This window comes from Octodon degus, unplaced genomic scaffold (assembly GCF_000260255.1).
Source record: "Octodon degus isolate 3935 unplaced genomic scaffold, OctDeg1.0 scaffold00019, whole genome shotgun sequence".
In the NCBI taxonomy this organism is placed as follows: Eukaryota; Metazoa; Chordata; class Mammalia; order Rodentia; family Octodontidae; genus Octodon; species Octodon degus.
The window spans coordinates 4,656,143-4,671,844 of NW_004524595.1; the positions used below are offsets into that span (position 1 = coordinate 4,656,143).

Below are 15,702 nucleotides of genomic sequence, written 5' to 3' on the forward strand. Positions count from 1 at the left end.
CCGGCGCAGGGTAGCAGGAAGCTCTCCACACACTCTCCCGACCTGGGCTAGGACTGGGTCTGGGGGTTCCCGGAAGTCGGCAGAAATTCCTACTCGGCGGGAGGGGTGGGGGGCAGCCCGAGGGGGCGGGAGAGGGTCCGAGTGAGGCATATTCTTAAAAAATAATTTACCTAGACCTCTCAAACATCAATGTCAGATAAACAAAAAAGAAAGAAAAACAGAAAGAACGAAAAAAGAACATTGCATAATGTTAATTAAAGCAAAGAGACCCAACAACTAAATGGAATGCATCATCGTGGATTCTGAAAATAAAAACATTCCAGGGAGATAATTGGGAAAATCTAAATGTGGTTTGAACATACTGATATTATACTAACTACCTTTTTCTTGAGTGGATAATTACATTGTAGTCATATAGGGAACTGTCCTTGTTCTTGGGGGACACATTCCAAAGTAATTTGTGTGAAGTGTTATGGTATTTCCTGTTCTCTTTCAAATGATTCAGGAAAAGAAAGAAAACAGGCAAAAAGGGTTGCTAAATCTTGGGAAAAGCATATGGGTGTTCTTTGTACTAGTCTTGCAATTTTTTAGATTTGAAAATTTTAAAAATAAAAATGTAGGGTAGTTTATATCAAAAATATTTCTATAAGCTTGGTGTGGTGACACACACCTATAATCCCAGCAACTTCAGAGGCTGAGGAAGAAGGATCACAAATTTGAGTCCAATCCGGGCAATTTAGTGATCTAGTGAGAATCTGTCTCAAAATAAGGGGGTGGGGAGAGCTGAGGGTGTAGCTTAGCAGTAAGGGCCCAGGTTCAATCTCCAGTAACACCTGCACACACGCGCGCACACACACACATGCGCACACACACGTATGCATGTGCACGCACGCACACACACACACAATCTACAACTAAGGATTTATGAACCCTAATGGGAACCATTTTCTTTCTGAAAGTATTAATCCATTTAGAAAGATGAGACCAGCATCAAGTGAAAGATAAAAAACACCAACAAAAAGACTGACATGTTGGGCAGAGATGGAACTTAGTGGCACAGCGCTTGCCTAGAAAGTGTGAGGTCCTGTGTTCAATTCCCAGTACGAAAAATAAAACAAAAAAGAGTGATACGCTTGAGTGCCCTACATGTTGCTACATAAAAAAACATAAGAAGAAAATAATAAACAAGTTAAAATATAAAGCAAAAAGAAAAAGGGGCGCTTTTTTTCTCTATACATCTCTTAAAATGAGAAAGAAAATAAATGCTCCTCCCAAAAGAATGGATAAGGAAAACACTCTACTCTTGAATGCACCCTTTATCTTCCTCTAAATCTTTCTCATGCCTCTTTTTAAAAAGGAAGTCAAAAATAAAAAAATAAAAAAATAAAAAAAAAGGAAGTCAATGTATAAAAAAAGTGGGCCAGAGAGATAGCTCAGTAGAATAAGCGCCTGCCTCACAAGTGAAGGATCCTCAGTTCAATCCCCGGTGCTGCAAAAAACAAATAAACAAAAAGCATAAAGAAAAAATACATGAAAGAAAAAAATCATACGGCTAATAACATATTTTAGTCAATAAATTTCCAAAGTAACTAAGGAAATATAAATTAAAACAATACCAAAAAGCTTTTTGTTTGGTTTGTAGCTTTGGTGATTAGCAAAGGTTAAAGAATTGAAGATTAGCAAAGATTTGTGACAGAACAAGAAATTTCACTTTGTTTATAAACCTCCTTAGAGGTCAATTAGACCATGTATTTTTTTGTTTGTTTGTTTGTTTGTTTGTTTGTTTTTATCTTTTTGAGACAGGGTCTTGCTATGCAGTTCAGGCTCCCTGGAGCTCACTTTGCAGCCCAGGTTGGTCTAGAACTTGCAACAATCCTTCTGCCTCAGACTCCCAAGTGCTGGGATTACAGGCATGCGCCATGACACCCAGCTTGACTATATTGGTTAAAAGCTGTATAACTTTACATACCCTTTGACCAGTGATTCTGCTTTGGGGCACTTATCTTAGTGAACTTGTCAAATGCCGAAAAGGTGTGTGTATCAAGATTATCTGGGGGGGAAAGAAGTTGAAAGCGCAGGACATGGGTGCACACACCTGTAATCCCAACATTCGGGAGGCTAAAGCAGGAGGATCTTTGAGAGTTTGAGACCAGCCTGTCTCAAAAACACAAACAAACAAAAAAAAGATTATCTAGGAGCATTCTGAAAAAATCATAATATTTTAAGTGACTCCATGTCTGCCAGTTAGGGTCAAACACATGGTGATACAGCCATACAGTGAAAAGCTGTATTGACATTAAAAATGATGTCACAAGTGTATTAATAAAGATGTTCATAATTTTTTTTTTCAGAACCCAGGATTGAACTCAGACCCTGGCGCTTGCCAGAGAAGCGCTTATTCTACTGAGCCATCTCCCCAGCCCCCAAGATGTTCATAATTTTATGGTATATCTTTTTGTGTGTGGTGCGGTACTCTAACTCAGGATTTTGCATTTGCCAGGCAGGCTCTATGGCACTGAGCTATATCCTTGGCCCACTCATAATTTTAAATAAAGAAAAGCAATGTAAAAATAGCATGTCAATTGCCAGGCATTGTGACGCATGCCTGTAATCCTAGCACTCAGGAGGCTGAGGCAAGAGGATCACTCTGAGTTCGAGGCCAGCTTGGGCTAAAAATTGAGTTTAAGACCAGCCTGAATTACATAGTAAAAAGATAAAAAGAAAAACAAAAACAGCATGTCAAATACAGTCCTATATTTTCCTTTTCCATTTTTTCCTTTTTTCTTTTTTTTTTTTTTTTTTTTTTTTTAATGCAACTGTGAGTGGGTTGCTGACCAACATTTCCTAGTCTTTTTTTTTTTTTTTTTTTTCACAAAACCAGGGATTGAACTCAGGTCCTTGCGCTTACCAGGGAAGCACTTATTCCACTGAGCCATCTCCCCAGCTCTGCCTTCTTTCTTTCTTGAGACTGGGTCCTGTGATATATTTCAATCTGGCCTTGAAATAATCTGCAGCCCAGGCTGGCCTCAAACTCATGGTAATCCTCCTGCCTCAGCCTCCCTGAGTGCTGGAATTACAGGCATGAGCCACTACACTTGGATTGTGTTTCTTTATTTTCTAAAGTTTTTGCAATAAGGTTTTATTACTGTTACAAGAACATTTTTCTTTAAAAGAAAAGGGCTGGGGGAATAGCTTTGTAGAATAAGCGCCTTTCTGGCAAGTACAGGGTCCTGAGTTCAGTCCCTGGTACTGAAAAAAAAAAAGTAAAGTAAAAGATCATAGATTACTATTCCCGCTATTCCCTACTATATCCCTTGTCCCTTGTGATAGATGCTGAATATTTCTTAAACGGATGAATGAAAGAATATCTTAAATATCAGGTGTGATTGAAATTTCTTTTCTATAGCAAAATAAACCACATACTTTTAGTCACAGCACTTGAGTTTAAGTCCTACTTCTTTTCTTAGCTGTATGGCTGTGATCAAAATCCCTCAACCTTAGGCCAGACAGCTCAGCAGACTAAAGCGCCTGCTTAGGCAGGTGCAGGGACCAGGATTTGATCCTCAATTCCTGGCGTGCCCTACCGGCCCCACCAGCGGCGCTGAGACTGCGTTTGATACTGGGCATTGAGACAGTTAGGAGAAGTATGTGACATGAAGGAGGGCCAAGGTGACATGAGGTTTTTACAGGTCAATGTATGTGGGAGCATGCCAAGAAGTAGGTTTTGACAATGAGCATCATTTCGAAGGGAAGACAAAGATGTGCATTAGAAGGATAGCAGATCTCCTGCTTCGGCAAGAGAAGTTTCCTTAAGCATTCTGAGTCTATTGAGGTGGCCTGTGAACCATCTGGTTAGTCAGGAAGCTTGCTAAAAGAAGCAATTTGAACAAATTAGAGACCACGTCTCTTCCAGGCAACCCTTCATGGGGCCCTGGTTCTGCCCATGGGCAGGTGGTATGTGAGAATATCAAAGCTCAGACATAGATTTTTTTTTTTGTGGGGACCACGTAGCAGAGCTGGCCCAGAACACAGATTTCCTGATTCCTGCTCCAAAGTAAATTGCAAAGTGCACACAAACTGACTATGATTTCTATGATTCGTATAAGTGTTTATCCTGGATTATAATTTCATGGTCAAGCAGGGACTATATATCAGTGAATTCAGCATAGTGTAACTTGCCAAAAAATGTCTTATAAACTTTACAATAGTAATGACTATACTCTTGACAGTTAACTTGTCCCAAAGGGTAAGTGGGCATCTGTTAAGTGACTGGCTGCCCATCTGACTTTTTGCATATTCTTAGAGCAAGCTATACCCAGCAGCCGTTGTCTTGGAAACAACCTAGTGACCAGGTAACTCAAGAATTTACCCTACTGGCTTGATGGGGGCAGAGAAATGAAACCTTCATGCTTTCTTCCTTCCAGCCTTCAGTTTTCTAATTTCTGGGAGCTCCTACTTCTCAGCCCCTCACAGCAGATGTCACCCTCCCATTCTCCATACCTGCACGAAGTTCCCTTCATATTCGAAGAAAAGCAGTGGCCACATGATATTGATGATGGAGGGAAAGAACTTCTTCAGAGGGGCCTAAAGAGAAACAGGGCCCACAGCGACATGTCCAAGAAGGCCAGGCTGTGACTGCCCTCTGCCCCAACCCCCCCCCCTTTTTTTTTTAATTTATTTATTTTATTTATTTATTTGTGTGTGTGTGTGTGTGTGTGTGTGTGTGGCCAGCTCAGCCCACCAGGGGGCGGGGCTGGCTGGCACGTGGTGCTGGGGGATTGAACCGCGGTCCCTGTGCTTTGCTAAGCTTGTTCTAAGTAGGTGCTTTAGACCACTGAGCCATCTCACCAGCCCCCCCAACCCCTTTTAAGGCTGGATCCTCACCGGCAGTGACTGCCCCACTGTGCTGTGCGTCAGGGCCTGGATATTGCTGGTCTTCTCCTTCACCTGCTCCACCAGCGTCTGCACTTCTGTGAGGTTGTCTGCAGGATGGGTGGTGCTGAAAGGTAGGCTGTGCAGATGTCCTTCCTGCCAGCCTGGATCAACAGACTCACACCGGTGCCTCCCTCTGAGCCAGTGTCCCAAGAACCAGAAAAATGGCAGCTTCTCTGGGTTACTCTACTCCGTCCAGCTCCTCATACCACCCCCATGCCCATCTTTCCTCTCACCATCCAAGGTGAAAATGAAGATGACAGTGTCAATTTCTGTGAGGGAGGGCAGGATAGAAGTCAGGAAGTCTTCCTGGGAGAAGGTAAACTGTGGACCCTGGAGCAGAAGATGGAGAGACCCTTCCATGAGAACACTCTAGAGTCCAGGCTTGCAGACGAAAGAGGACATTTAGTGCAGTCCTTTGACTACCAATGAAAAACAATCAGTTTAAAAGGTGGTGTTTTAGCCAGGCATGTTAGCACATTCCTGTAATCCCAGCAGCATCTGGAAGGCTGAGGTAGGACTGCAAGTTGAGCTCAGCCTGGGCAATTTAGCAACTTAGTGAGATCCTATCTCAAAAAGGTCCTGGGTTCAATCTTCAGTACCACTTACCATCAGATAGATAGGTAGGTAGGGGGAGATGGAGAGGGAGAGGGAGAGGGAGAGGGAAAGGGACAGGGAGAGGAAGAGAGAGAGAGGTTTTTTTTGTTTTTTTGTTTTTTGTGGTTTTTTGTTTTTGTTTTTTTGTGGAACCAGGGATTGAAGAGAGAGTTTTAAACTGAGCATGATGGTATATGTCTGCCATCCTAGCTATGTAAGAAACTGAGGCAAGAGTATCACAAGTTCAAGGCTAGCCTACATAATTTAGTGAGATCCTATCTCAAAAAAAAAAAAGTAATGGGGATGTAGCTTAGTGGTAGAGCACACAGGTTCCACCTCCAGTACTGAATGTCCCCGCCCTCTGCACAGTAGTGACCCTCACATCTTCCCCAAGCCCATCCTCCAACCTGATTGATGAGCTCAGCCTTCTGGTTAAACATGTCACTGTGATCACCAATGAGAAAGCCACGAATGTCTCGGAAATCTGGGAAATTTCAAGACAGGGAAAGAGAAGCAATGGGCTTTACAGGAAAGGAAAGTTCTAGGCTTTGGGGGCTGCCAGTGGGGCTGGGAGGGACATGGAAAGTGGGATATGAGGTGAGAGATATCCCATATGCAGTGGGGTAGGAACAGAGGGATCATGGACTGAGGTGGGAGCCAAAGGAAGAAACATTTGACTGAGATGCCTATTAGGTAGGGCAGAATGGACATTTAGGAATCTCTGTGGGTAGGCAGCAGAGGGTTTGGACAGTAGACCAAATTGTTTGGGATCAGGTGGGCTCAGGAGGAATGTGCAGACTGGGATCACACCAGCACCAAAGTTATGGATACACTCCACTCCATCCATGATGGCAATGATGCCCAGCGTCTGCCAGCCAACCAAGTGCACTCGGCCTTTCTTCTCCAGGCTGAGGACGGGCCAGAGGTCAGGACATAAGTGATCGCCACAAAAGGAAGCCAGAGATACAGATGGAAGAACATAAGGGTAAACAAACGAGAAGCCAACCACGCCCCTCCAGCACCGTGACCCATTACTTTTGCCATGCTAACATGTCTCACAAGAGTTCTCTCTGCTCTCAGGCACCCCCTTCAAATACATATCCAGGTACCTGGTGCTGACTTGCTTCATCAGAGTGGCAATCTTGGAGCTCTGACTGTAGGTCACCTTATGAGCCCGCTCAAAGGTCCGAAGTACGTCCAGAAGACATCTGGGAGAGAAATTGCCAGCTCCCTCAGAAGGGGGAGACAGGGGAAGGCACAGCTCCCGTAAAACTAAGTTCTAAGGAGAGTCAGACTGCACCGGGGAGCACCCTACACTGAGGGTGGGGGTGCAGATAGGGCTTGGGGGAGGGGGCGGAAATCTGAAATGCAGAAAGAGGAAGCAAGGCATCAAGAGAGTTTTATGGGGGAATGCGAGTTGAAGGTGGCTGATGTCAGGGAGCAGCACGGAAGGCATGTTGGAGACCCTGGTCAGGAAAGGAGGGCACGGCAGAACACACCCTGGCCTGAGCAACCTGACCCATTCCAAGGCCAACTCTCCAAAGCTAGCTAGCTTCCAGATCCGGACCTGCCACCCCCATTCACCTCACCCTGTCACTGTCTGACTCTGGCTTTCTCTGGTCTGGAGCCTCCCTCCCTACCTTTCAGATGCTGCAATGCCCCGGTCCACCGTCTTGTGGGCTGCCAATAACAGGGTTTCCAGTAGGATCTTGGTGGCACTTCCACCTTTCATTCGGGAAGAGCCGCTGAGACCCTCAGGCTGAGGAAGTAGGACACAGGGGTGGGAATGGAGAGGACAATCTTAGAGTCTACCAGTTATTGATCCCTGGGCATAAGCTCTGTCAGTGAGCCCTGGTTAGTGACCCCAGGCACATACTCTAATTAGGAACCCTGGTGTCCCCTCCGCCCATTGTGCTGTGAGGTGAGATACTGAGCTGAGTGATCGTAACTGAGGGGAGAAGAGAGAAGGAAGAAGTCACCTCTGGTCACCCCTAGCATGCATTTAGGCCTCTCTGGGAGCAAGTGCTTGGGTCTCCTGTTAGCTGGATTAAGGGTTTTTCACAGTGCTTTTCTTTGTAAGAACTTTCTACTCACTTCCCCCAGTACAATATTTTATCAACCCAGACAAAGTGCATTCTGTATGCTTTAACAGACTCCAGAAGATGAAGTACAGTGGCAGATTCACATCTCAGTGAACCAAAGATGACAGCAAAAAGAAAAAGAAAAGCAATGATCAAGAAAACAAGACTGGGAGCTAGCGAGATAGCACAGCAGATTAGGTGCCAGCTTAGGCAAGTGCAGGGACCAGGGTTCGATTCCAGGCACAACATGGCCACGCCGGCTCCACCCTCAGGGGCGCTGAGCCAGCAAGAGTCCTGGCGTGGTGGCGTACACAGTGCTGGCCCAATGGTGACACAGGTCTATAATCCCAGCACTGGGGAGACTGAGACAAGAGGACCATTACCAGCCTGAATTGAACTATGTAATGAGACCATGTATCAATAAATAAAATTTTAAAAATTCAAAAAGACCAAAAAAAAAAAAACTTGAGCAAGAACCTCCAAGACTAAGAAGGCCCACCCCATTGAGAAGTGGGGGTACAAAGAAACACAACAAAGTACATCTTATTTTTTTCTAGTACTGGAGATTGAATACAAGGCTCTTACACTGAGCTACATCTCCAGCCCTTTTTATTTGTTATTCTGAAACAATGTCTCTCTACGTCAAATCCAAGCTTGAACTCGTGATCCTCTTGCCTCATCTTCCCACAGTCCAATTCTGAAATTCAATACTGTATATAAAAGACATCAAATGAGCTATTACAATGATTAGTTAAGGCTGTCCATAAACTAATGGGGAAAAACTCCTTTAAACAGAAACTGCCCTCAATCACTGAAGCGTTTAATGACTACTGATTGGAGAGACAGAGTCGGAATGAAGATGAAACACCTAAGGTGACAAATAAGTGAGAAAATAGGATTTCATTTAAGACCTGTTAGTTGACACAACTGCTTTGGGAGTTTACTTGATAAACAGAACCTAAGTCAGAGGATCTAAGCAAGTGCCAAGCAATTCCCAGATGCCTGGGCAAGGGTAGGGAGAAGAGAGAACAGCCCTACCCCAACTGCAGGGTTGAGCACAAAAGCTTCCTGTTTCTCTTGCATTTTCTGCATCCGCTCTGCTACTTGCCGGAAGGTTGAACTCCAGTCTTCAATGGGATCATTTCTAGGGTCCAGAGAGATACAAAAGAGGAAGGGTTGTCTCTGAGGATCTAAAGGCAGGCCTTCAACTGGGAGTCAGGTTCAAGGACCACACTGGGGGAAGGGCAAGCAATGTCACACAGCTTTGGAGCTCTGAGCGGTGTGTCCCTGAACCCCAAGGACAGAGTTAATAAAGGAATCCCAGATAAGTTTCAAGTTCCAAGTTTAAAGCTCCAGACAGAGACCAGAACCTTCTTGTATCCTGGTCCTAGCACAAGACCGACTATCACACCCATCTTGCTCTCTGTGAAGCCCAGGGGGATGTCTTGTCATCCAAACTGCTGTCTGTTGTTCCATCTTAGGGTCATTTAGAAGCCCTTCTCATTCCTGGAAGGGACTATGGAACTGTGGAAATCCCACCAAAGCAGGAAGGCTCGGTGCCTGAGGGAGGGAAAAGAGTCCCTAGTGAGGGAGCACAGCTGCAAGGTAAAAGGGGTGCACCTGTGACTGGGAAATTGTTTTAATGAGTTAATCAGGAACAAAGCAATATGTTAATAATTCAAGAGAGCCACAGGCTCTTACCACCTTGGCTACAAATCAGCAAGTCTCAAAGAATGAAGAACTTTCATATTGTTAGGGTTAATTTGTGTGTGTGTGTGTGTGTGTGTGTGTGTGTGTGTGTGTGTGTGTGTATAAAATCACTTTTAAGGCAGATAAGTTTTCATGAATTTTATACCCACTGTATATTATCTCCTGTCATTGTTCTCAAACTGTTTCCGTTTCTTTGTTTGTTATTTTTTGGCACAGGCTGGCCTCTAACTCACTATGTAGACCAAGCTGTGCTTGAACTTGTGACAATCCTCCTTTTCTTTAGCTTCCCAAGTGTTGGGATTACAGGTGTGTGCCACCACACCTGCCTTGAAACTACTCCTAAAACTTTCTAGAGACCTAGGCTAGAAGATACTGAAAGGGGAGACAGTGTCTATATTTAAGATCAAATTTCTCAGGTTTGGCTGGACACTAAAATCATGTGGGAAGTTCTGTAGCTGTCATGGTTTTAGTAAGTACCCACTGTGGACAGCAATCCACCCTGAGAATTAGATCCAGCAGCTCTGGGAGGAAACCCAAAACTCTGTATCTTTAAAAGATTCCCTGATGATTCTGAAGATCAGCCAGAGCTAAATCTTTGGGAGCCACTGATTTAAGGAACAACTGGAATATCTCCACGCCTACATTGTTTGAAATTCTTCATTCCACTTAGTCATGGGGCCTCAAATTAGCATCCACTGCAGCAAATATATTTTTGGTGAAGGAGAGTCCCCCATGCAAAGTGATCAGGGTTAGGAGTGTCTCAGACTCATTTACACCTTCATGTGAATTATATTATATGCCTAGAGGCTGGAACTAAGAACACCTTAGAAAGAACCCACCTCATCTACTTCCCTGAGATCAACCCTAAATAAATACACAAGGCTGCCCTAACCTAACTGACAGCCTTTGCTACAGTTCTTTCAGTGACAGTCAATGGTTTCCTTTTGGCTAGATTCCAATGGCCAAAAGGAAACCAAGGAGTACCAGAAATGATGAGGAGAGTGGGCATGAAAATAAGGAAGGCGGACAAAGAGAAATAAGTGGTCACTTAGCACCACTGGTCCACCCAGTGGTTTATTTAGCAGAGCCACCCAAACTGGCTGCACATTGGAATTTCCAATGATGATTTCAGGCTTATACCCCAAATGAAAAAACTCAGACCTCTAAAACAGGGACTATCTTTCATCTTCTTTTTTTCTTTCTTTCTTTTTTTTTTTTTTTTTTTCTCCTCCAGATTAAACTCAGGAGCTGGGCGTGGGGGCGCACACCTGGAATCCCAGCACTTGGGAGGCTGAGGCAGAAGGATCATTGTGAGTTCAAGGCCAGTCTGGCCCACAAAGTGAACTCAAAGCCAGTCTGAACTGCATAGTGAGACCCTGTCTCAAAATAAAATAAAAAATAAAAATAAAACAGATTAAACTCAGGGCCTTTCCACTGAGCTATACCCCCAGCCCTTTTTACTTTGTATGCTAAGACAAGGTCTCACTAAGTAGCTCGATTGCCTGGTCGGGCACAAATTTATGACTTTTCTGCCTTAGCCTCGAAGAGTGCTAGGAACATAGGTGTGTACCACCACGCCTGGATCTTCCTTCTTTTACTTTTTAACACTTCCCCAGCAACTCACACACAGCTGCACACTATTGGTCTAATATGTTGTTATGGCTTATGTCTAGATGTCCCCCCAAGGCCTCATGCCGTCATAGGTGCAGCTTTCTTTGAGGTGGCAGACTCTAGAGTGTGTGACTGATTCATGGTGCAATGCTAGGATCAGTGGCACTAGGATTAAGGGTGTGAGTGCCAATCACCCTAAGTAGCCTGGATAAAATACAAAGTCTTTCCTCGCTTGGTTGCTTTGCTACTTTCTGCCCACTATAATTTGTCTCTCCTTTGCAATCCTTATTCACCATGTTGTCTTGTCTTGCCTAGGAGCCAGCTGATTATGAACTGAAACCTCTAAAAACTATGAAATAAATAAACATTTCCTCTCTTGAGTGTCAGGTAATTTGTCTCAGCAACAAGAAAATTAACTAAGATATATGTTGACTTTTTCTGAGATCAGACAAAGTGGGAATTTAGACAGAGAATAAGAGCGAGGAGATTTGTTAGCACAGGGAAGTAAGTGCGGGCTAGATTATAATAGTCAAAAGGAAACCAAGGAATACCAGAAATGATGAGGAGAGTGGGCATGAAAATAAGGAAGGTGGGCAAAGAGAAGGGGGTGGTCACTTAGCACCACTGCTATTACCTTGAGAAGATGTTCGGGCTTGCCCCAAATAAAAGCACAGATCTCTGTGGTGTACATTTTCCTGACCCCAGTTTTTTCCCACTATTACTTCTTTTCCTTGCCTCTTAAGTCCCTGTTCTGAATTTATGCTTCCTCGTATTTTATGTAGCCTTCAATGATTTCTGAAACAAGAATAAATCAACCTACCAAACAAAAATACCTCCAAAGCTTAGGGGGACCCATATTTACTTCAACATTCTGAGATCTGGTGAACAAGACTTTATCCACTTGTCCCTTTTGTGATTCTATTTATCAGATGTGTCCTCAGCCCTGGGTGACCAGTTCCTACAGAAGGCTCACCTAGCCATGCTCACGGGATTGAAGCCAACTAGGACCGGCAAGAAGACAGCTGTGTTGTCCATGCAGTAGTCCATCTGGCCTGCCACAAAGGGTGCCTGATGGCAATGAGACAGGAGAATATGACAAAGGAGTTACTGTGAGCATTGCCCAAGGCCCACAGGCATCAGAATCCCCCAGAATTCTTGTCAGAAATTCCCAGTCCCAGTAAAGACCCATTGGATCCAAAGTTGAAGCAGGAGCACATTTTTAACAAGTACACCAAGGAAGCTACATTTTTATCAAGCTTCTCAGGTAATCTACATGATAAAGGTTAGAAATTAGTGAACTAAACTGTTCAGCATGCTGCTCTCCTTGTGCGCCTCTTGCTCCTGCAAGCTAGAATTTGGGTTTCTGCTCATGGATTCTTAGAATCTGAGACTTGCCAGGGTTAACAGGAAACTCAGAGTCACCTAGCCTGGTGCTGCTCAAAACCCCCTGGGAATCTTGTTCAAATTCAGATTCAGGGCATTTGGGGTGGGGTCTGAGATCCTGCTTTTTCTAACAAGTCCCAGATGCTGCTGCTGCTGCTGCCAGTTAGGTGGCAAAGGGCTAGTCTAGGGGACAGCTTTTTTTATTAAGAGCCAGAGATATGGGGCCAAAGAGGAAAGTAATAGATGATGTAGAATGTGCCTAAGGAGAGTCACATGGAGAGAAAACATTCTCTCAGGCTTTCACAGAGAGCACATTGGCCAAGCAATGGCCATGACTCATCCATATGGCTGACACTGACAAAGGATCTACAATCTGAGGTACAGGATCTCAGGATAAATCCTGAGAGGATTTCACTGACCTTATCAGACCCAAAAGCTACAACTCTTGTTGCATAGGTCCTGCTTTACCTTGGTCTTAACCATCCAGCAGAAAAGTAAAAAAACAAAATATAAAAAGTAAAGGCATGCTGTTATGTTGAGCTGTAGGGGACTCAGGTCAACAATTTCTGACATTGCCAGTCAAGCGGAAGACCCAATACTATTATGGGCTACTGGACTCTTTTAGAATATTTTGCTGAGTTAACACACCTATAATATTCAAATAACGGAACTTAACAAAAAAAGGGGATACAGATGAATGTCCATTTTGTATCTGTGTATTCAAAGTGGTTAGGATAGATATATAGTTACATTCTCTTAATGAATAGAGTGATTTGTTCTAATGGTGTTTGTAAATAGGATATCATGTCCGCATCTTGTACAGCAATTAACCACTAGGAAGAATATATGCAATGTGTTAATTATTGAAACTGTCCTACCAATTTGATTTGAAACTGTCTCATTGCTATTTGTTTATCAATAAAATTATGGAAAAAATAAAAAAAATAAATCTGACCTGTTTCCCTGAAAAAAAAAAAAGAGCCAGAGAATTCTAGATTTTGTGGGCTCTTTGACCTCTGTCCAACTATCATTCCTAGAGTCGTGACACAAAATGCCATAGATCATATATGGAAACACAATGGCTCCATGGTAGTAAAACTTTATTTACAAAAACAGGCAGCTGGCTAGATTGGTTGTCAGTGTAATTTGCTGACCCCTGGACTAGTCTATCTCTTGCAGAACCAGGGATTGAACTCAGGCCCTTGCGCTTGCCAGGGAAGTGTTTATTCCACTGAGCCATCTCCCTGGCCCCCCCAAGTCTATCTTGATTGTTGATGGATTGCTACACAGTCTGAGAAAGGACCCCTTGTCACTATTCTCACACCCACACAACTGGATCCAAATGAGCCAAAAATGAAAAGTCCTTGTGCAAGTGTTTTCTAGCACACACCTCACCAATCTTCTGTACTAGTCCTTTCCCATCCCCTTCCTCCCTATAAAGTTGATCCACTCAGCCTATCTTCACACTTACAGAGAGGCCCACAGAGATGCCAATGACGATTACCCTCTTCTTTCCAGCAGCCACCTAGGAGAAGAGGATGGGCAAACAGTACAGAGGGGAAGACTCCAGGATACAGACCTATTGTGGGAAGATATCAAGGATCAGGGCCAGGGGAGAGGGCAAAGTTTGGCTAAGTGTTGGGGCTTTTATGGCCCCATGAGAAGGAGCAAACAGAGGTCTGTGGTTGAATTTTAGTGAAAAGTCATACTTTCTTCAGCTCCTCAATTCCATGCAGGGCACTATCTTCTGTTCCCTCCCTTGAGGCCACCACAGACCTAAGAAGGCAGATTCAATTGTCAAGGACATTAACTGCAAAGCAGAAGCCTATGGCTTATTAGAAAAGGCCACGCAGAGGAAAGGGAATGAAGGAAAACTATCACTGAATGAGCCCCACTGTTATGTTGGACACTATGCTAGATGCTCTGCAGAATAGAAAAGCTCAAATACCTACAAGGGGGCCGGAGAGATGGCTCAGTAGAATAAGCGCTTCCCTTGCTAGCGCAAGAACCTGAGTTCAATCTGTACAAGGGCCAGTCGGGCAGTGGAGTGGGTCAGATGTAAGGGTACTGAGATATTTTGGACAAAATACTTGTTTAAAGTCATTCTAATTCACTTTCTGAAAAACACATACTCAAGAGAAACAAAATGTTCCCAGGCCAAGTTGACTTACCTGTCACCGCCTGCAATGAGATAGGTATAAAGAGGTTTTTGTCCTAAACCTTTCATTAGCTGGTTAAAGGAGACCTGTGTCAAGGGGGAAAGGAGGTAAAGAGATAATGAGAATGAAGAAACAATTAACTTGGATTTTTCGACTCCTAGCAGATAGAAGATACAGAGTGATTCTCTTAGGCTAGCACTTAACGCAGCCCTACTTGGAATCTGCTCTAAAGATGCTCTATGGAGATGATTCATTAGGGATGTGTGAGACATAAAGACATTAGCAATAGACTTGTGGGGTCCTGGTGGGGTCAGGAGAAGTGTGGCTCTGTGGTGAAAAGAGAAAGAGAATGAGGCATGGAGCCCAAGTCTGAGGGGCCCACTTAGAAACTTAACTATGATCAGCCTTATGGTCTTGGGGCACATCCTCAGAAGGGAACCAAGCAAGATGGAGTCAGGGTACTCACCGACATGAGGAATGCCATCCGGCCAGAGGTTCCCCCTCCACTCAGCACCACCAGCCCCCCATCTGGCTCCTGAGGAAGGGAAGTTGCCTCAATCACCATGGCCCAGCTCAGGCCAAAGGAAACATGTTCTTTTTTTTTTTTTGTTAGTAATGGAGGAGAACTTAAAGGGCCTCCTTTATCCTTTCTCTCATCACAAAGTTGAATAAAACATAGGCCCTGTGATGCAGCAAAAAGAACATTAGACTGGAGAAAGAAACTGGAGTTTTATTTCCATCTCTGGATTAACTGCTTATCAATCCCTTACTTATTCTGGAAGGAACTGGCACAAACTTTGTCATTTAAATAAAAATTTAAAAATAAAAGTAGCACTACCCAAAACTTACTAGCTGGGTGAATTTCAGCAAGCTACTGTGATTTTCCTCAGTCTTTGCTTTCTTGTGTGGAAAAAGAAAAAATCCAGAAACAATGACATCAATTTCACAGGTTTGTGCGAGGGAAATAGGTGTGGAAGTCAACTCTAAAGAATTATAGCTAATATTGTAACTATTACTGATTAAAAAGATGACAAGGATTGGGTATCTAGCTCAGGGACACAACATCTGCCTGGCAAGAGTAAGGTCAAGAGTTTGATTCCTGGTGTTACAAAATAAATAAATAAATAAATAAATAAATAAATAGTGATTATAAGGTTCTAAAAAGAAGGACTGAGAAAATGGAGAACTAAGATATACAAAAGTGAAAAATGGTGACCAAAAAAAAAAAA

General features: G+C 43.6%; 1 protein-coding gene across 4 annotated transcripts in view; it reads right to left on the reverse strand.

The window, feature by feature from the left end:
- The window catches only part of Gckr (glucokinase regulator), a 26,080-nt gene that overhangs the window by 8,953 nt on the left and 1,425 nt on the right, over positions 1–15,702 (reverse strand). Inside the window, exons 4-17 of one of the 4 annotated variants that reach the window (XM_023710961.1) lie at positions 14,940–15,008; positions 14,486–14,559; positions 14,024–14,090; positions 13,786–13,839; positions 11,905–11,999; positions 8,649–8,754; positions 7,406–7,477; positions 7,170–7,288; positions 6,639–6,737; positions 6,340–6,437; positions 5,937–6,013; positions 5,169–5,265; positions 4,885–4,982; positions 4,501–4,584 (exon numbers count right to left, since the gene is read on the reverse strand). In XM_023710961.1, coding sequence (XP_023566729.1) covers positions 4,501–4,584; positions 4,885–4,982; positions 5,169–5,265; positions 5,937–6,013; positions 6,340–6,437; positions 6,639–6,737; positions 7,170–7,288; positions 7,406–7,477; positions 8,649–8,754; positions 11,905–11,999; positions 13,786–13,839; positions 14,024–14,090; positions 14,486–14,559; positions 14,940–15,008 — 1,209 coding nt within the window. Of the gene's footprint in view, positions 1–4,500; positions 4,585–4,884; positions 4,983–5,168; positions 5,266–5,936; positions 6,014–6,339; positions 6,438–6,638; positions 6,750–7,169; positions 7,289–7,405; positions 7,478–8,648; positions 8,755–11,904; positions 12,000–13,785; positions 13,840–14,023; positions 14,091–14,485; positions 14,560–14,939; positions 15,009–15,702 lie in introns of all 4 variants that reach the window. The other 3 variants (XM_023710962.1, XM_023710963.1, XM_004627397.2) reach the window with 3 other exon arrangements.